This window comes from Anser anser (assembly GCF_964211835.1).
Source record: "Anser anser genome assembly, chromosome: 21".
Lineage (NCBI taxonomy): Eukaryota > Metazoa > Chordata > Aves > Anseriformes > Anatidae > Anser > Anser anser.
Window position 1 is genome coordinate 7,687,963 of NC_139742.1, and position 20,363 is coordinate 7,708,325.

General features: G+C 52.8%; 2 protein-coding genes across 5 annotated transcripts in view; both read left to right on the forward strand.

Moving 5' to 3' along the window:
• Window positions 1–7: 7 nt before the first annotated feature.
• Window positions 8–12,175, forward strand: AIF1L (allograft inflammatory factor 1 like). Of its 3 annotated transcripts, XR_014574414.1 has the most exons (6): window positions 8–161; window positions 3,943–4,009; window positions 7,022–7,063; window positions 8,221–8,383; window positions 8,865–9,019; window positions 9,851–12,175. XR_014574414.1 is itself a non-coding variant. In XM_083807199.1 (5 exons), exons 1-5 carry the CDS (start codon window positions 84–86, stop codon window positions 9,936–9,938), a joined length of 438 nt encoding a protein of 145 aa, XP_083663325.1. In that variant the 5' UTR covers window positions 9–83; the 3' UTR covers window positions 9,939–12,175. The 3 variants fall into 3 exon arrangements, 2 of the variants coding, with proteins under 2 accessions (XP_083663325.1, XP_083663326.1); XM_083807199.1 differs by lacking the exon at window positions 8,865–9,019 and having other exon boundaries at window positions 9–161; XM_083807200.1 differs by lacking the exons at window positions 8–161; window positions 3,943–4,009; window positions 7,022–7,063; window positions 8,865–9,019 and adding an exon at window positions 8,015–8,122 and having other exon boundaries at window positions 8,199–8,383.
• Window positions 12,176–13,737: 1,562 nt separating this feature from the next.
• The window catches only part of NUP214 (nucleoporin 214), a 45,187-nt gene continuing 38,561 nt past the window's right edge, over window positions 13,738–20,363 (forward strand). The window contains exons 1-7 of one of the 2 annotated variants that reach the window (XM_083807159.1): window positions 13,738–13,908; window positions 15,532–15,727; window positions 16,555–16,706; window positions 17,218–17,422; window positions 18,276–18,346; window positions 18,680–18,743; window positions 19,450–19,553. In XM_083807159.1, the coding sequence (XP_083663285.1) occupies window positions 13,867–13,908; window positions 15,532–15,727; window positions 16,555–16,706; window positions 17,218–17,422; window positions 18,276–18,346; window positions 18,680–18,743; window positions 19,450–19,553 (834 nt within the window). In that variant the 5' untranslated portion in view covers window positions 13,738–13,866. The remainder of the gene's footprint in view (window positions 13,909–15,531; window positions 15,728–16,554; window positions 16,707–17,217; window positions 17,423–18,275; window positions 18,347–18,679; window positions 18,744–19,449; window positions 19,554–20,363) is intronic. The other variant, XM_083807158.1, reaches the window with a different exon arrangement.

Here is a 20,363-nt window from a genome sequence, read left to right on the forward strand (position 1 = left end):
TGCGGGGAACGGGTTAACGGCGGGGGCGGGGGCCCGGCCCGGCCCTACTTAAGGCGGCGGCGGGCGCGGGGCGGCTCCGCGAGATGGCGGCTCCGCGCCGGCCGAGCGGCGGGGGGCTGCGGCGGGCCCCTCAGGACGGGCGGCTGGAGGAGATCAACAAGGTGGGAAGGGTTTGGGGTGAGCGGTGGTGGGGCTGAGCCCGCTGGGTGAGGGAGAGGAGGGTGAGGGTGTGTGAGTGGGGTGGCCGCTCAGTTCGTGGTAGGTGTCCCCCCGCTCGGGGGGGTGTTGGGTGTGGGGTGAGGGAGGTGTTGGGGGGCCTGGGGGGGTTGGATCCCCTGTGCCTGGGGGATCTGGGGGTCTACGTCCCCTCTGCCTGCTCCTCCAGCTCCACACAGCACTGCCCGGGCAGCTCCGTGTGCCCGTGGGTGCTGTGGGGCTGGGTGCTGTGGAATTCCCCTGGGGAAGGCGCTCCAGAAAGAATGGGTGCCCTTGTTCTCCGAGAGGGCTTCGACCTCCTCTCCGTCACGTCCAGTGCCTTGAGTTCCCCTCCTGAGAGTGAGGGGCTTCAGCTGCTCCGAGGAGCCGACTCCAGACTTCCTCTGGTCTTTCACCGTAACGGGGCCAGGTGAACACGGGGCTGTCGGGCGTCCCACAGCCTTGAGCAAGGAAACGGTGACTCCTGGCTCCAGAGCAAAGTGCTCCGGGCTGCCTGCCCCTGGTGCACATCCAGCCTGCAGCTGGGGGCTCGCCCCGTCCCTGGCTTGGCGCGGCTTGTGGAGGCAGCTCTGTTGGCGTCCATCCTGGCCAAGAGTGGTTCTGGGGGTGAAAAGAAGGTCTTAACCTCAAAACTACCGATTATGGGACTTTTAGGGTCACTTCTTGGTGGGTCTGGTGGGCTGTTGGTGATACAGCTGGTGGCCTCTTGGTGTTCCAGGAGGAGAAATCAGAGGCACGCAAGACAGGAGCCCCGAGGAGGCGGTGGGCTCCTTGCCCTTGTGTTAATGGGGCAGTGAAAAGTGTTGCTATGTGCCTCCCAGCAGGGTGAGACAGCTGAGGTGGAGGCTATGTAGGTCACTGGGGAGGGAATTAGGTGATTAGAAACCAGGAGGTGCTGCTGTAGAATGGGAGCACTCGGCTAAAAAGGGGCCTTTCAAACAGGCTGCTTGAAGCAGGTGAGACAGTGCCCCACAGAGGGGGGTGAGTGGGCCTGAAGCGTCCCTATAGGGGACACCTTCCCCTGGGGTTGGGAGGAATGGGGAGTGCTGTACCTGCTGCTGCAGAGCTGTCTTCAGCCCAGCACAGGGCAGACACGGGATCCTTCTGCAGTGAACCCCACGCTGCTGCACTTTGCTCGCTCTGTGCAGCACTGGGGGCTTGCTGGGAGCAGCCATGGGGTGGAACGGCTCCAGCCTCCCTCTGATACTGAGCTGCTGCATGGACTTGGGCTGACAGCATGCCTGGAGCCTGGGAGGGGGTTTCCTAAGCCCTGACCAGCCCCTGGACTGCAAACTAATAAAATGCTCCTAGTAAAAACTAATCCCACAGTCCACATTCCGATCGGGTGTAATCTTGTTGTCTCATCCCAACATCCAGCTCCTTCCCAGCCCTGATTTCCTGGCGGCTTTCTACCCCTGAGCTCTGTGGGATGAGGGTGTTTGGCAGGAAATGTCCAGAGTGCACACATGCTGCTGAAAGACAGCTGAGCCCGGTATTGAATTTTCATTTCCAGCCTGAAGCTCTCCTCTGGGAACCCCTCTTGGCCATTCCCCCCTTCCTGGGGAATGGTGATCACATTGCTCTGCCTCGTGCATCAAGGTGGCAAGCGTAATCCAGCACAGATTAGTTTCAACCTGGCTTTACCCTCTAATGCACGGGGCTGCAGGGAGCTCAGCCTGCAGGAGAGCAGGTGCCCTGGGTGCAAGAAGCAGGCGAGCATGAACATCCCTCAGCCACTTCGTAGCCTCTGCAGGCTGGGCAGCTGCCCTCGGGCACCTAAACAGCCTGACCAGAGCCTGGCCTGGCAGCTGGAGCCCTTTAGGGGGGCAAGGATTTGTTTTACAGGTTGTTTTGTTCAGGTTGTTTTACAGGTAGCTGGGAATCGTGTAGCTGCATTTGTTGGCCTGGAAAAGTCTCTCTCCAAGAAAGAGCAGAAGCAGGGGAGAGGCCGGGGCTTATTTTTGAGCAGTTCTTATTATAGAACAAGCCCCTTAAAATGGGAGCGTTAGCAAAGGGCTCTGGGAGGACCTTCGGCCGCTTGGGCAGTGACTGAGTCACAGGCCCTGGGGACCGAATTCCTGCGCGCTATTGTGAGCGCTGGCCTTATCGCAGCCACGGGGCAGCTCGCATACAATGCCGAGGGTGGAATGCCTTTGAAATTCGTCCCCCTGCCGCTTCCTTCAGTGCGGAGCAGCTGCAGCTCCCCTGTGGGTGAGATGCAAGGGGTCTGGGTGCTGGGCGTGTGCCCGGTGTCACCCCTCCTGCTCTGCACCATGCTGCCAGGCCCCGGGCACGTGTCCCCAGCCATCCCGCGTGGTGCAGCCTTCCCTTCTGCTCTCCCGTCCCCTGTCCTGCAGCTCTCCGCTGCTTCTGTGGGGCAGGAACAAGGCTGTGACCTGGTGGCCAGGAGATGCTCAAGCTCAGCTCTGGTTCTCGGCGAGATTTGGCAAGTGCCTTTCGCAGTGACGGCAGGTAACACGACTCTGCTCTCTGGTGACTTCTGCTGCTGGCTGAGCCCCGGCCTCAAAGCCGAATTGTGCCTTTGTGCGGGGCTGGCACATGATACCCCTGGGTAGAAAGAGCTGAGATAAAGGAAAGTGAGCTCTCTGAGGAGGGTGAAAGAAGGAACTGGGAACATTGCTTTTCCCCACGGCTCTCAGCTTGAGTTGGTGCCCATGGTGATGAGGGAAGCCTGTGTCACCCCAGTTTAGTTGAGGGGTCTCTGGTCTCCCATTTGGCGTTTGGGACTGACAGACACTTCTGTCCAGGTGGGCTTCCTACCGACCTCAGGTTGGCTGCACAGAAAGGGTTTGCCTGAAGGATGGGCTGGGGGTGGTCTTGTTAACAGCAAGTGGTGCTGTCCCAGTACTACCAGTGCCGGAGATCCTCGTCTCATGGGGACCCCATCCTGCCTTTGTGAGCACAAATAGCTGGTGAAGAAACAAACGCACAGAGTAGGAAGTAGCCTCAGCCCCTGGAGGGGTTTTTATGCCGGACAAGCAGTGCCTGAGCTGTGCAGATGTTAATGATTTCTGCGCTGAAGAATGCGGTGTTGTTGCTGAACACAGATCGAGGCATTACACTGCGTGGGGCTGGCTGGGGCCGGGCGGTGTGGGAGGGCAGGGGCAGGACCCAAACCTGCTGCTGCTGGCTCCAGGGGTGCCGCAGGGCACAGCGGCGAGGCTGGCTCTGCAAGCTCTGTCCTTGTTGGGTACCTGATGGATTTTGAGGTGGGGCTAGGGAGAAGTGACCAGAACTGACCGGGGATTTCCTCTCCAGCCTGAGCAAAGCGATGGGAGAAATGGGCAGCCAGTCTGAGAAAGAGGGAGCCCTCTGTCCCTTCCCTCAAAATACAAAATACCCGTCCTCTCCTGGGTGCGTGATGTTCTGCAGCCTTTGCCTGCTCTATTTGCCAGCCCTCAGAGTTCACTTGAGAGTTTAAAGTCTCTGAAACGAGTGCTTTTTGCAAGGAATAGGAGTCCTTGCCGGGAATGGGTGCCTGGCCCATGTGCTGCGTGTGCTTGAGCAGAGGTTGGGGGGCTGAAACCTTGGGTGAGCAAGAAGGGGTGTCGGGGGGTGTCACGCAGTTGTTGAGGCGTGGTGGGGTTTGACCCATTTTAAGCCCCCTGGCGCAGAGGCACAGATATGGCCCTCTGGGATTTGTGTAGGTCTTCTGGGTAATGCTGTTTCCTTTCTCTAACCTTGGGGATACTTTTACTGCTTTAGGAATTTCTCTGTGACCCGAAGTTCAGTGATGAAGAAGACCTGGAGGAGAAGCTGGCGGTGTTCAAAGGTGAGACCTGGTGGTCGGTCAGCCCGTTTGCTCTGAACACGTTATTTCCCTCAGCACTTACGTCTTACCGGCCTGAAGTTTTCTGCTGAATAAGTCATACGGGACTGAGCTGAAATGGAAACCTTTCCCTTGCTTGTGGAGCTCGACGAAACTCCCCAGGGGTGGTTTTCCCACCTGAGCCTTTGTGCTTCCCCCTCTTGCAGGGCAGGGATTTGTCAGCATGCAGACATCCTGCCTGGAGGCTGCTATTGCTGCAAAACCTGCTGTGTGGGCAGAGCCCCCGGGAGCAGCGAAGGAGGCAAGTTTCTGTCTCAGTACCTAGACAAGCTGGCTGGTATAATGCACAATGCAGTAGCTGGACTTTTTTCAGTGAGTAGGAGGACCTCTTCCCACAGAGCAGAGGTCTCGAATCCTTCCTGAAGGAGCTGAGGCTCTTTTCTCTCCAGAATTTTCTGCAGCCTGCCCTGGTCCTTCCCAAGCCCCTCAGTACCAGAGCCAGCAGCACGAACGTCTCTAGTCCTGCCCGAAGCAGGTCTAGCTCCAATGTGTAGGCAGATTGGGGGCTTAGGTTTGGGTCATTTGTTGGCTAGGGGATAGAGAAACAGCTCAAAAGCCTGGTTTCGGGGTTTAGAGCTTGTCCCCAGAGTAGTTAAAGGACAGGATTTAGCAGGGCTGCTCTGGGTGCAGCCAGTTTCTTTCCGAGCAGTGGCTGAAGGCAGTCGTTTCCCCCACGGCCTCTGAGAACGCATGCCTTCTGCGTCACGGTGCCCTCAAGGTTTGTCCTCAGCCTGGCTCTAGCCAAATAAAGCCTGACCCTGCTTCCATTTCAGGCGTTGCCTGCTATTTCCCTGTGAATTTTGGCTTTGCAATGCAGCATGGAGGAAGCTGGCTGGGGTTTAGCGCTCCTTTACCCTGCTAGGAGCGGAGGAGCCTCCTGTGCTCCCCCAACCTTTTTTCTGTTGACTTTGTGTGGCTTTGACTTTTGGCTGCAGCCCTGCATTATTTTCCCATCACAACTGGGGCTCTTCAAACATTGCAGCCGTAGGGTCACAGGCGCAGAATTCCCTGTAACAAGAGCCCCTGGCATCTCCTCCTGCTGCCTCGTGAGCTTGCCTCCGTGGCCTGTCCCACTCTCCAACGCCTCCTCCGGGCTCCTCCGACAATCGGCTCATTGTGTGATGATGGGGGGAGTGTTTCTTCTCTGCCGCCCTCCCCAGCGGGAGCCCTGGGAGCCCCTGTGCGCTTCGTGCTTGTGTAAACGCAGTTGTGAGGGGAGGGACTGGGCATGGCTTTGCCCCACCAAATCCCTGCAGCTGGGATGGGAGGGAAAGGCGGGCGTGTGAGCCGAGGCTCAGCGCACGGCGATGTAAAGCTGCCTCTGTTCTCCACGCTCCTGGCTCAGCTTTCAGCTGAGAAGAAAGGAAAACATGTGCCGGGCACAGGCGCTGCAGAGCAGGGTGTGTGTCCCCGGGCGCGTGCTGGGGCTCCCGACCCCTGCCTGGGGAGGTGGCGGTTCATTTGCACAAGGTCGTTACGGCGGGGCAGAGCGTGGTGGGCATCCAGCATCACTTCAGGCCCCTAAGCAGATGCGTGACAGCCCCAGTTTCACCTAGGGAGGGTTGCTTAATGCTCAAGGGGGAGCCTTGTGCCTGCCTGGAGCAAGCACAGCTTTGGTTTGTGCCTGGTACTCCTGTAAGCCTGTGCTGTTGAGCTCCTGACAGCAATCCACAGCTGAGACCCAGGTAAAGTCACGCCAGCTCCTCCGCCTCCTGTCCGTGGCTGCCCTTCACTTCAGCTCACCCAGCTCCTTCCTTCAGATGCGCAAGTCCTGGGGCACGCTCTGATGTGTGAAACACCCCTTCTTCCCTTCGGCTCCCTAAATTAGCCTGCCACTTCTCAGTTCACGCTCGTCTGCTTGCTGGCGTTCCCGGGGCAAAGGGCTCTTTTCCCTTTGGGGGAAGTTGCAGCCTGGGAGCTCTCACTTAATTTGAGCCCTTTGAGGCTCTTGTGGGGATTGAGTGCTAACTGCAGGGCAAGTGGAGATTTCTCCAGCTGTGCATGGATGGATGGTGGCAGCAGGCATCTTGCTCTCTCCATTTAGCAGAATTGAGGTTAAGGTGGGGGCCCCCCTGTGGCACAAGGAGCCGCATGGTCTGTAAGACAGGCAAATCCTTGCCTGAAGAGCTTATGTTCTAAATGGGGAACAGTGAGGGGGGGGGGGTAGGAAGCACAGGTGTGCCTCTGAAAGATCAGAAGCTGCCCAGGACTAAAATCCTGATTTCCTGGCTCAGAGCAGTGCTCTGTCTGTCACGGCGTGCTGGCTTTCCTCCTGCGACGCTGCCCAGGCTGCCTGAGCTGGTTCTGCCTTTCTCTGAGGATGCTGGAGTCGCCTGGTTTGGAGAGCTTTGACACCAGGTTGGAAGGGCAAGCAGCCTGCTCCAGTGTAACTGCTCCCAGCCGTGTTCTTGGCCTCACCCTCTCGACATGGTCCCTGAGCATCTCTGCTGGCAGGTTTTGCTCCGGGAGCACAGCACGGCGCTGGGAGGACTGCGGAGTTTGTCCCTTGCTATTGCAGGCAACTACGTCACTTAATCCCCCTCCTAATCCGATCAAGCTTTGTCTTGGGAGTGCTCAGGGTTTTGCTTTTCTTGCTACTCCTTCTGGGAGGCTGTTCCAGAGCTTTGTTTTTCTGGCTGGAAGCCTTTTAACACTACTCGTGGCTAGCTGATAACTTGTTCTCATGCCAGTGTTTTCTTTCAGCTCAATTGAAAAGCAGCCACAATTAAAGAGCACTTAACTGTGGAGCCCTGGACTTGAGACAGGGGTGTTAAAACCAGGTCTTGAGACCGTCTCCCCCTGAGCTGTTTGCGTTCTGCAGGGTATCAATCGTATCCCCAAACCTCCTGTTTCCCTGCTCTGATCAGGCAGTGCTCCAAAGCCCTGCGTGCCCCCTGCTCTGTCTCCCCGCTGGAGCAGCTCTGACCTGCTAACTTGTTTCTGTGTCTCTTCCAGAGAAGTACATGGAGTTTGACCTGAACAACCAAGGCGAGATCGGTGAGTGATGTGGGGAGGCTGTTACTGGGCTGGAGGAGTGACTGCCTGCTGAGATGGTGTCTGCTGCTGTGTCTGCTGCTCCCCTCTGTGCTTGCACTGCTGAGGAGGAAAACTGCTCCTGGGTCTGGCCTTGCTGGGCTCCTGATCCCCAGCCAGGGGCTTCCTTGTGCTCCAGCCCCTGCCCCTCAACTTTCTCAGTCTCTCCTCACCTGCTTCAGGATCCAAGCTCTTCTCAGTCCCGTTCTCCTCCTGACTCTCTGCTTCTTTCTGTTCCAAATGCTTTCTTCTGTCTCTCCACCAGGGCCACCTTTCCAATCCTCAGCATTTCCAGAGCAAGGAAGCTGCAGGGCTCGCACTACCCTGAGTTCTGCCTGGCGTGAGGCAGAAGCTGTGTAAAACCCCGAGCAGTTCCAGTGCAGTGAAGCTCTTCCCTTTGGTGGGAAGGGATCAGAGGGAAAAATGGGAACTGGGTGTGAGTCTGGCCCAGCAGAATGGCCCTGCTTTGGGGCTGGAAAGCACCAGTTAGGTAAAGGCAGGTTTCTCCAGGCCTGGAGCAGACACCTAAGTGCAGGCACTTGCATGCTGTGCCCTTGCAGGAGGCTCTTGCCTTGCTCCCCTCCTCCACCAGCCCTTGAGCTGAAATTGAACCCATGGGGAGCTGGAGGAGTCTGGCTCCGGGCTGCAAAGCCTTTCCGGGAGGGAAGGGGCCGCAGGTCCTGGCGGCACGGTGAGAGCAATGGAAGGAAATGGCCTGTGGCGATGGGCAGGGGCGCCTGCTCCTGGAGCCTGTTTGTCTCCAGCTTTAACCCCGGTATTGTTTTCCCCCCCTTCCTCGTCCTTGTGATTCTTGGCACCGTTCTCTGAGCTCAGCAGCAGTGTCCCTGCGTGTCTTTGGATCACTTTGGGAGTTGCCCCTTCTCTGCAGTGTGTGGTGTTTTTATTCTTGAGCTGCACAAATAGGAAGCGATGCTCCTTGCTGCCAGTGCAGCAGCGGGCTGTGCTGGAGGGTTCTGCTTTCAGCTGGCAGCTTCATGCCATCAGCCTTGGGGGGGTCCGCAGGTGAGGGTCTGAGTTGGGAACTCCAGCCTTGTGCCCCCAGGGTTGGTCTGGGCTCAGCGTGGTCACTTTGCCGCAGCACCAGTGCCTTGCTCTTGCAGATCTGATGTCTGTCAAAAGGATGATGGAGAAGATGGGGGCTCCGAAGACCCACCTGGAACTGAAGAAGATGATCTCTGAGGTGACCGGCGGGGTTAGTGAGACCATCTCCTACCAGGACTTCGTCAACATGATGCTTGGCAAGCGCTCCGCTGTCCTGAAGCTGTGAGTGCCCTTGGGAGGGGACGGGGGAGAGGCTGGAAGCCAGCGGCGTGCTGGGGGAGCTGGAAGGCAGCGGCTGCCCTGCTTGGTGGAGGCGGAGCTGTGCGTGTCCCCTGGGCCTGGAGGGGACAGGAGGACCCTCGCACCGGGGGAGGCAGGACTTGAGCAGTGAATGGCGGTCCTGCAAATCCCAGCAGTGCTGGTTCCTATTGCTCACAGGATGCTCCTCCCTGCCCCGTTTTGGACAGATGGGCAGTACGCGGAGAGGAGACGTGCCTGAAACAGCTGGCGTGTGCTGGGAAAGGTTTTGTGTTACTGGCTGCCAGCGCTCGCCTCCCACGGCCGCCTCTGCCCTCTTGACAGGGCTCCGAGAGTCCTGCTGTAACAAATGGCTTCCCAACGCTTGCTTGGCTCCCGCTGGTAGTGGGGTGGGTTCTCTTGGCTCCGTCTCCGCCCCATTGAAGCCTGGCTTTTCCTTTCACAGCCACAGAGGCTGGCCCTGCTTTTGTTTGTTACCACCGTGAATAGGAGCTGCTCCTCTCCATCCCGCTTGCCCCTTTCTGAAGGCAGCTTTAGAAAGGCAGCCAGCTTTCTCCCAGGTTGGGAGGAAGGATACTGGAGCTTGTTCCCTCCGAGCTGGTACGTGCTTGCTGGTGATCTTTCCCCACTGAGTGCTCCGTCTGCATGTTGGGATGCTCCACTTCCAAGTGCACACACTTCTGACACCCTCGCTGCTCTCTTTGCTGAAGCAGGCTGAGCCTGCAGCCTGTCCCTTATCATCCATCCTTCCTCGCAGCTGCAGCAGCGTTCACAGACGGGTCCCTTCGTTTGCTGACAAACAGATGCCCCATTGTCTCTTGGACTCTGTTTAGAGCAGGAGCAGAAATGTAAAACTCGTCCCGAGAGCAGCGCAGTCCTTTGATCCGGCATGGCAGCTGGCATTCCCAGCGTAGCTGCAGTCCTCAGGGAGGAAGACAGTGCTGGTGGTTGCAGAATGCTTGGGATTCTTCTAGCTGCTGCCTTGCTCCTCGTCTCTGCCCTCTTCCCTGGTTGTAATTGCCGTTGCTTGCTTGGTTTGGCTTTCGAGTGTTCTGCTGTATGGTTATACACAAGGTGGGCCAGGGCTGGTGTTTGTTTTGACGCATCAGGAGCACTTGGCATGCAGTGTGTGCCCAAGGGATTTCGGAAGTGGCTGTCTAAATAAAATGTGCTAATCCTCTGGGCTCTGAGAGGAAAACCAACAGAGGCTCTGGGAACGCGCTCCTGGAAGCTGCTGGAAAGGCAAAGCTGCCTGCTGAGCTGGCAGCACTGCCCTCTGTTGGCTTTCCATCCTCTGTTAATTATCAGATGCCCGTTGTATAGAAGGCAGATGCTATTTTTCAGCAAATAAGATAATCCCACCCCCCTGTGATGAGTGGAGATGCACCTGCTTTTTTTTTTTTAACCTGTATTATCTGTTGTGTTTTGCAGGGTTATGATGTTTGAAGGAAAAGCCAATGAAAGCAACCCAAAACCTTCTGGTCCGCCTCCAGAGAGAGACATAGCCAGCCTCCCTTGAAGAGAGCAGGCTGGGAAATTGGCACTGTTTGCTTTGCTGGTCTGTAACAGGGGTTACCTGTGCTTTGGTACTCTCTACTGTGGACAGTCCTAGTTTTCAACTAACCTGCCTTAGAGGAATGGCAAGGGAAGCTGGAGTCCCCAGCTCGGGTCTTTCTGCTGCATCCCTTAGCTAACTTGATTTGTTAGAAGCTGTAGCACCAAGTGTAATGTGAGACAAAAAAAGAAAAACAAATCTGATCTTACTCTTTCCTCTGCCCTTCCTGCATTTCTCACATGAAGAGGAGCTACTTTCCTCCCAGCTCACGGATTCAGAGCTGTGCTTGTCACAACAGGTTCCTGAAGGGCCTTTCTGCCAGACACTGAGTGCTTCCCTGGCGGAGCCCCCTACAGCAGCTGCATTGGTGCGAAGAAATAAGTGCCTTCTCTGCTCTGTCATGTGCTTCCTGACTTTGGTCTAGTTTCTTCCCTCCCGACTTGATCAAACCCAAGTCAGGCTCCCACCTCTGTGGCCTAGGTGCATGCTGGGTGAACATGGGGAGGTGCATTGACACCAGAGGTCTGCCAGCAGGGACTTTAAGCTTGGAAGTGGGCATGGCTCACTGCACAGAAAGGCTTCTGTGTGCTCCCTGGGTTCATCCTGCAGTCAGATCTTGGGGCTGAGCCAAGTGAGCTGTTCAAAACAACAACAAAAAAATCATTTTCCTGTGTCCCCTACTCAGATCCTTGTCCCAGATCTCAGTGTCCCCATCAGCCCTGGGAGTAAGTTCTGCACAATCAACATGTGATGTCCTTGATGTGCCTGGGTCCTCTACTTCTGGAAGACCCTTGTCTGCTGCTGAGGCTAGGATGTTGTAAGGGAACATTTCTTTAGCTGCTAAATTCAGTGAGGACTTTTGTTTGGGCTTCACCTTGAACCAAAGGCATATCACAGGTGCTTAGACTAGGGCCAAGGTGCCCTTCTGTTCTGGAGGCCCGTTTATCAGGCCCTTCCACTGTAGTTTGCCTTAGGACAGGGTCAAACCTAAGCTGTCAGCAGGAACGTGCTCTGCAGATAACCCTGCAGCCAATATCCTACTGGCTTCTACCAGAAATTAGGTTAGCAATGGGCAGGAATTGTCTTCAGGTAGTAGCTGTTTGACTGCTGGCTACAAGGCAAAGACAAGAACCCTCCACAGGATGCTATAAACCAAAGGCTGACAGACCGGAGGAGTCTGGCAACCCTGGTGGATAAACCCGCATGAAAACTGAGGTACTTGGAAGCTAAAGAAATAAGTTCTGCCAAGTCTCTTTTTCAGCTGAGGAAAAACCACCGACCCATTTAGCCTTAGGTCTTTCCCCCTGCCCCTTTCTGGCTTGCTCTGCTTTTTCTTTGGCCTCTGAGACTTGTTGATCAGCCATAGCAAGAGAGGCAAACAGTAAGATAAGTCACAGCCCTGAACTAAAAAGGGGCAAACTGAAACCCTATCCCGGAGAGGGGAGCCCAACACCAGCAAGTGAGGATGATTAAAGCTAATTTAGGGTCCTCTTCCTGATAAATCTCTGCTTGGATCAGACCAGGAGCATAATCTCTGAACAGGTAGTTGTCTGTCCTGTCCATCAAGTGTAGAAACAAGCCTGCTGTTATGCCTTTGCAGCCCCTCAGGAAGGCTTAGGGGGAAAATGGAAGCTTCAAGTGTAAGGAAGCTCTTTGGCCAAACTGAGCCCTGCAAGTTTCTTCCAGACCAGCTAAGGATGAGGATCTTTCTTCATGCAGCTGCCCTTTCTGATTTTGTAGACTTCTCTGCATGTGTTTCAGCTTGGTCCCATGGGACTACTGGGCACACTTTCCTGATATATAAGACCTCAAGCTTGCAAAATAAGAGTGGCTGTAAATGCAGAGTAAGAGCTGGGACCAGGTGTAGCTGGGACTGTGCTATCCACACTCTGGTTATTGCAGTGATTCTTGCTCTATACACAACTTCTGGAATCCAGATGTTTGCTCTTTGCCCTTCCCCATTTTTTCTTAAATGTTCTTGGCAGCTTTTAACTTTTTAAAATCACAGTTTAATAAATTTTAAAGGAAAATACAGATGATTAACTCTACTAGGCTTATTGTTCCTGCCAAAGGCTGCACTTTTATTTAAAAAAACATTCTCACTACTGTTTGCATGAAAACCAAAACTGCAATGGAGAGAGAAAAATTGTAAGAGCAGCACCAGTCTACTTTGAAGACTGAAAATAAATCTTTTGAAGCTATACTATGTGTCAGTGTATTTAGTTTAGCTTTTCTGAGGCTTGGTCCAAATGATTGGCTGCAGATTAGTTGAGCTGTTTTCCAAGTTGGTTAATATAAACCCTTAAATAGATCTTGGTTTGCACTGCCTTGATCTGATCTTTATCTGTGTAATAACTGACCGAATGCCTTTGAGTTTGTGTTACAAAATGCAGAGGCCACCTCCTGAAAGCCAGCCTCTGATTTTTCTCTAAAGAAAACAGGTGGCAGTGCTTGTTTTAAGGAATGACTTGTTTATCAGGAGCAGACACTTGCAATGCTTCTCATGTAAGATTACTTTTTTTTTTTTCATGCTCTCTGCTCTTGAAGCAATTGCCTGAGGTTCTTATCTGATGTGAGTTATCAAAATGGAAACCAGGCTTCCTAGGGGAATGAGTGGGTATGCTTTATCCATGTATTCCTCAAAAGGAGAGAGCTGCCCTTAGATCACAGCCCTGTCTGCTTTCTGCTGCCCGTTAGCCTCTAGGAATGCACCTGCTTTTCTGGGCTGTGTGTTAAAGCTGTTGTTCAGTTTGGGGGGGGGAAGGATCATGTGGGAATTTAGTTGTGGTTTGCTATACTTCGGGTCACTACCTGCACATATCACTACTGTTATCTGTGTGGAAATCCATGCCTTTTTGATCCTAGATAAAATGAAGTGCAGGCTCCTGGAGCTGGGAACAGCCTTTCCCAATGTGTCTGTGTCGCCACAGGGCTGTGTTGGGGTGATGTGCTCCCTGTGGGGGTGTGCTGGGTGGGAGGTGAGCCCCTGAGCTTCAGCCAGGAGGAGGCGAGGAAGGACGCTTGGATATCAGGAAATACTTCTTTACTGAAAGGGTTGTTAGGCATTGGAAGGGGCTGCCCAGGGAAGTGGTTGAGTCACCATCCCTGGAGGTCTTTAAAAGACATTTAGATTTAGAGCTTAGCGATATGGTTTAGTGGAGGACTTGTTAGTGTTAGGTCAGAGGTTGGACTGGGTGACCTTGGAGGTCTCTTCCAACCTAGATGATTTTGTGGAGGACACCTGGGCCTTGCTCTGACTGACAAAGCAAGGGCTACTTTGGTGGGGCCTCAAAGCACCATAAGGGTGTCTTCCCCTTGCAGTGCTTCATCGTTTCAACCTCAGTGTGTGCCTGGCGGTGCGCAAGGACCAGCCTCCAGCACCCGACCACACTTGCCCCCACTGAGGGAGTGGGATTTCTTTGGGGTGCAGCACTGTTGGGACTGGGGAAGCAGCACCACAGCCCCCCACGGAGGTTGATGGGCTGGGAGGGATGGCTCTGGCTTCATTGGCGGCCAGACCCGTGCCAACGCCTCGACCCGGTGGGTCCCTGAGGGCCGTGGGGTCCCCTCAGCGCCATGGGGTCCCCTCAGGGCTATGGGGTGCGTCCTGCAGCAGGCCCGCAACCAGCGCAGAGCAAGCAGAACACGCACAACAAATACTTTATTAAACACAGCCTCCAGCCGAGCCTCGGCAGCCCTCACGCCGCCAGGAGCCGCCCCTTATTTCCCCCTCCGCCCCCCCTTGGAGGACTCCTCCCCCTCAGCGGGCCGCGGAGCATAGAGCGGCGCGGCTAGAGCGGCCCCGCCGGAAGCGGAAGCGGCGGCGGCGGCGGAGGGGAGCGGAGCGGAGCTTCCCCGGCGACGCTGAGGCGACGGGGCCGGGCGCGGAGCCATGGGGGACGACATGAACGTGATCCCCGAGCGGGAGATGAAGGCACGGCGCGGGCCGGCAGCCGGCAGCCTGTGGCGGGCTGGGGGGCGGCCCTGGGCACGCAGGGGGTGGCAGGCTGCCGGGGGGGAGCGGTTACGGGCGGTTGGGGGGGGGCTCGGCCTAGGCTGGGGGGGGCACCAGGGGTGAGAGGGGCTTGGGGGGGCTCTTGGGGGGACCCGAGGGGATTGAGGGGCGCTGGGGGGGACGGGGAAGGCTCTTGGGGAGTCCCCCAGGGGTTTGGGTGGCGCAGGGGGTGCGGGGGGGGCTCTTGGGGAGTCCCAAGGGGTTTGGGGGGGCGGGGAGGGCTCTTGGGGAGCCTCTAGGGGTTTGGGGGGCCCTGGGGGGGGGTCTCGGTGGCGTCTGGGGAGCACTTGTGGAGGGCTGGAGGGAGAGAGTGGCTTGGGGTGTGGTGGAGGGGGGCTTGGGGGAGGCTGGGGGGGCAGGAAGGGGTTGGGGGCTCTGCTGGGTTTCTTCAGAGCTGCGGGGGGCTGCTGGGAGAGGCAGGTGGAGTCCGTTGGGGAGAGGAGGGAGGGGGTTCTGAGCTCTTCTGGAGGATTCTGAGCTCTCCTGGTGGGGCCTTCTGTTGGGGATCTGCTTTTGGGACCAGTGTGTGTGGTTGTCTGCCTTCGGGCACCATGCAGCGGAGCCGTGCTGCCAGCCCAGCCCGCCCGTGTGTGTCCCAGAGCGCTGCGGTGAGGCTGTGTGAGCAGGACGGGGCTGTGCGAGTAGGATGGGGCTGTCTGTGCGGGCTGCTCGAGCCCTTGTGAATCTGTGCGGCTGCTTTTTGCTCAGGCACCTGCCGCAAAGGAGTTGGGCTGCTCGTTTCGCAGAGGGTTCTGAGCTCCTGCAGTCCTCTCAGGTTGCAGAAAGGCACTTACTCCGTGCTTTGGCAAAACGAGCTAAAAACCAGAAGCTTGATTTGAGTTACTGGCGTTAGATGCAGTGCTCTGCTCAGTGGTTGGAGAAGAGAGGCTCCTGCCTAAGGTGTACGGCTCATTTTGTATGGTTATAGTGCAGCTGCTGGTCCTTAATTCAGTTTGTGTTTTTGCAGTTTTCTCTCTCACCCTGCTTTCCTCTTTCTCCTTTTACAAAAGGACAATGTAAATTATAAGAGAAACAAATGCACGAAATAAATCTGGTTATACAGAGTAATTGCTGGTGGTGGGTGGAAGGCCTAACCCTATCTGTTCTGCTACAAAAGCAAACAAAAACTAAGTAGTTGTGTGCTTTGTAGCTTTAAGGTAACAGGTTTTATTCTAGCACATTTTGTCTCTGCTTTGTTCCCTTTTCTTTCTTTTTTCCCCCTTCTGTGTCAACTGGCTGGTTTCAGGCGTGTTTCTGAGAGGAGTTAGATGTCTGAGATTCAGCTCCTGCAAGTTTTATGAAAAAAAGGCTGTTGGGTAGAAGAGAGAACCAGCCGGTGTCCCAATAGTGGCAAAACTGCGGTGTGATCTCTGTCTTTTTAGGGAAGACAGAAAAGGTGATAGGATGGCGAGCGGTAGCATGGATGTGGGTGTTGTGCAGCTCTCGTGGAGAGACTTTCAACGTATTGTCTTAGAGAGACCAAAGTAATGTCTTCCTCTTCGTTTGCACGCGTACAGCTACGTCTGCTCTCTCTCACAACAGGATTTTCAGTTCAGAGCACTGAAGAAGGTCCGCATCTTTGATGCTCCTGACGATCTCCCCAAAGAGCGCTCCAGCCTCCTCGCGGTGTCTAACAAGTACGGACTGGTCTTTGCTGGAGGAGGAACCAGCCTGCAGATCTTCCAGACCAGAAATCTTCTCATGCAAAATCAGCTGGGAGAAGATCCCAATAAAATCGGTAAGGCGCGCTTATGGCTCGTGGTCGTTGCAGAGACGGCTTTGTCTGGGTTTTATGCTGTGGAGCTCTTGGCTTCTGACACAGTCCTTGTTGTGGTCTTCGGCGTGCTTGAAATTACCGTGCTTTCTTGTATAAGAAGGCAGGACCAATATTTGCTGTGCCTCTAACTGAAATAAAGTGTAATCGTTGGGAACAAGCCACCAGGATGCTGGTAGTGCCTTTTTCAGGTGCCAGTCACGTTTGGGTACCTGTGTCAGTGCCATGCAGTGAGGCTGGCTTTTCCTACCCGAAAACACAGCGCTTTCCTTGCGGCCACGTGCTCTTGTAGCCAGTCTCTGAGCCATGGGCCTGCGTGTGGGTCGGGGATGTAGGCGAATGGAGAGGGACACAGTTCTCACACCAAGCTCTCTATTTGGACTCTCCTGCGAGAGGGGAAGCAGTGACTGTTCTGCCACCTCACAACCAAAGTGCATTTGATGGCATAAAAATGTGGTGGCAACGAAAACCACTTGGTTTTCATTCTCATCTTGTCCTTAGTAACTGTGCTACCCAAAGTTCCCATATGCACTGCAAGTAAAACCTAAAATGTGTCCGCTTGGTTTTTCTTACAGGTTACTGAGGAAGGAAAGGGACATTTCCTTTTCTGAGAAATTTGAGAGACTCTTGAGACTTTATTGATAGAGATGAAGGGGCTTGCTTTCACTTTTTTATAGGATTGTCTGTTAAGTGACTTCTGCATAAACTTGTCCTTTCTGGACTGTTTTAAAAGTTTTTGCTCTTTAAATTTGTACGCTTCATCTTATCTCGCTTGTTTTTTGTGTTTCAAGTGGAGAATGTCCAGAGTACCTTAGTTCCCATGAAGTTTCCTGTGCAGCACTTGGCTCTAAGCTGTGATAATCTCACGCTGTCTGTCTGTATGATGTCCAGTGACATTGGTTCCTTCATCGGCTTTTTTGACGTCCGCACATTCTTTAATCAGGTAAAGTACATGCAAGAGTTTTTTGGTTTTTTTCTTTGACCCAGATTACAGCACGAGGAGTGTCATGCCTCAGGTGGGATTTTCTGCTTCTCTGTCTTGTAAAGGAGTTTTTCATTAAACTCAAAATATGCTTTTTAGAATCATAGAATGGTTTGGGTCGGAAGGGACGTGAAAGATCATCTGATTCCAACCCCCCTGCCATGGGCAGGGACACATCCCACCAGAGCAGGTTGCCCAAAGCCCCATCCCACCTGGCCTTGAACACTTCCCGGGATGGGGCATCCACTGCTTCTCTGGGCAGTCTGGTCCAATGCCTCACCACCCTCAGAGTAAAGAATTTCTTCCTACTATCTAATGTAAATGTACTCTTTTTAGCTTAAAAGCTGTTACCCCACTTATTTCCATCAGTTATTAATTTATAGGGAGACCAGAATTGCTTTGGATTGTGACTTTGTGAGAACTTGTTTTCATGCTGTCTCTGACTGTCTCAAATATTTGTCTTTTGTAAAAGGCGAAACAGCAGAAGCGTCCCTTTGCTTATCACAAACTGGCCAAGGACTCGGGAAGCGCAGCGATGGTCAACGACCTGAAGTGGAACCCTGCTAGCCCCACCATGGTGGCCATCTGCCTGTCGGATGGCAGCATCTCTGTCCTGCAGGTCACGGACTCTGTGAAAGTGTACGCCACGCTGCCGTCCTCTGTGGCTGTTACATCTGGTGAGTGGCAGCCTTGGGCGAGGTACAGAACGTTGGGCACGTGAGAATAGAGGTGGATAGGCAGGCGTAAGAAAGTTTGTCTCAGGGAGGTGGTTTCTTAAAAAAATAAAAAGAAAATGCAAACAGGAAGGATTTAAAATCCCTAAGACTCTGAAAATGGGGCGCGATGGAACTGCTCTTTCCCAGTTGATTGGAGGAGCTGCAGCCAGTGAGTTGGAGTCCACCGTGCCTGCCTGTGCTCTGCACAGTCTCAGGCTTGACTGTCACTCGCAGGGAAGCGTACAACTAAGTCTGTGGTAATCGCCTGTTGGGTTTTGATCTGAGCATCCTTGCTTTCTCTGTGACTGGAGGATTACCGCACTGCCCTGTTTTGATCCCGAGCAGATGTGGTGTAAACCTAAACTGCACGGATGTAATCACATCAGTAATTAGCACTGTGCCCCCCTCTCCCAGATTTAGCACGATCTGTGCATCTTTGTGACAGCTCTGATATAACTTTTAGGCCTCTCTCCTCAGTTTAATTTGTCCCTATATGCTTGTGCCAACTGAAGTGTGTGTTTGAGATGTAACCTGTTACATTCCTAAGTGGCTGTGAGCATCCACTACAGGGCAATGTAAGGCTGTGCAGCAGCAGGTGTGAGGGAAGGTTAAACCTGTTTGAAGCTTCATTGGTATGAATGCTGAGAATTCCAGCTCTTCTTGCTGTCTGTAATTGAAAAGGCAAATTAATTGTTCAGCTTTATGGGATTTTTGCAGAGGAAAAATATGCAGTTTTGACTTACTGGTACTGCTTTTGTGGGACCTTATAACTGTAATTTCCTTACTGCTGATAAAATTCTCTTTTTTTGCTTAGTGTGTTGGAGCCCGAAGGGAAAACAACTGGCTGTAGGGAGGCAAAATGGCACTGTGGTGCAGTATCTGCCTGTAAGTATTGTTGCCAGTAAGACCTGGTGTCTGCTCACTGGTTTGCAAAATGCTTTATTTCCTTTGCATCTGGGTCTATAGAATTTGGTTGGCTGGCACATGGTGTGAGCCATGTGATGATGCCCATCCACTTCACTATTATTAAATGTCTTAGACCAATGCTGGGTTTAGTTTAATGTTTGCACCTACTACTTAAATGTAGTGACGTCAGAGTGGCATGTGATGAGTGGTAAGGAGTGTGTAAGTTGCTCTAAACCAGCTCTCTGGGCTTTCTCCAAAACTTACAGTTGGATTTGTCTGGGGTCTTTGTATTTAAGATTGTTTTATTTACAGAATCTACAGGAGAAGAAAGTAATCCCTTGTCCTCCCTTTTATGAACCAGAAAATCCTGTTAAAGGTACAGCTTCTTATTTTTAAACTTGCTTCCTCTTTTAAAATATTTTTTCTCATTCCTCCTCTGTTATTTTTAGTTACTGCCGCTGTATAGTACCCTGGTTACATAATTGCATTATGCTTTTTAATTATTCGAGGGGAAAAAGCTTTATCTCTAGGTTGTGTAGAAAAACTGTGGGCCAAAGTCCTTGTCTATTTCTAAAATGTTTTAAATATGCTTTTTTAAAAATTAATTTTTGCTCACTGATGTAACAGTACTATCACAAGTAACCTCCCTTCAGCATGGAGATTTCTGGATATAAATCCATTCTCCTGTTTCGTGCAAGTTTCATTTCTTCATTTTGACTCTTCAGTAAAGTGTCAAGACAGTAAGGTTAGAAAAGCAGAAGCACTTCATCTGGGTGTGTCAAAATATTATCTGTTTTTAGAAACAGTGGTGCTGTTTGGCCCATGATATCTCGAAGCAAATCAAATGCATGGTTTTGGTTTGTATTTAGAATTTCTGGGATCAAATAGTTTTCCTGCTAGTGTGACTGATGTTTTGCAGACAGATCATTAAAATTCTTAATCCTGGTAGTTTAGAGGATAGCGTGTTCCTTATTTGCTAGCAGTGTCATGTTACTTTTGTGAGTTGAGCATAGTTAAAATCACTATATGAGGAAGTATTCTGAAGTGTTCCTGGCTGAGGTATTTGTTTCCTTCTCTTCCAGTTCTGGATGTACTGTGGATTGGCACGTATGTCTTTACTATTGTGTATGCAGCTGAGGATGGGACACTGGAAACACCTCCAGACGTGGTCATAGCCATATTGCCTGTAAGTGCAAACAAGTCTCAGCTACAGAACTGTTTGTTGCTTCTTCTTGACCTGTTGATTACAATGGCAAGCTGCTTTTATTGTCCATATTGGCATCATTCGGAATTGAAGTTTGATACTGTCAGAGTCTAGTAATCTCTGACCAGGTTCTTTTAGGTATTCCATGCGCAGGGGGTGAAATGTTTAATATCACATTCTCTTATTGGAAGATACTTGATGTTACGTGGGACTTCAAATTTAGAGAAGTGATACAGATACTGAAGTCTGTGCAGGCACAATACAGCAGTTGCAATTTACGGTTAGATCACAGTACAAATGTGATTCCTGTTACCTGTCTCTGTGTGCTCGCTGTCGTGACACTGGGTGTCCCTGGTTGCTAGGGAGGAATACGTGGTTTGAAACCAACTGAAGTCTATTCCTTTCTTTAAAATTCTTACGCTAGTTGTTTAGCTTTTTATACCGTTTATTTGGGCTGAGCCCCAGGTTGACTTCCACCATGCTCTCTGGCTAAACCAGAGAGATATTCACATCCTTTTAATGAACTCCAGAGAAGCCAGGTTTACACCACCAGGTGATCCATTCAAAAGTTGACAGTTGGGTATCTAAAACGAAGACCACTCTCCACTTCCACGTGGGTTAAGTCAGCTTCTTTGCAACAGCTGTGGTCAGTCACAGATCCTACTGTAAATCATGGTTTTGGGGTTGGACAGGGACTAGGTGGAGGAAGTAACATCCATGTGAAAACTTATCAGCAACCAGTTGTCTGATGACATCAAATTATGATGTGAAGACTTATAGTCTGAAGCAGAC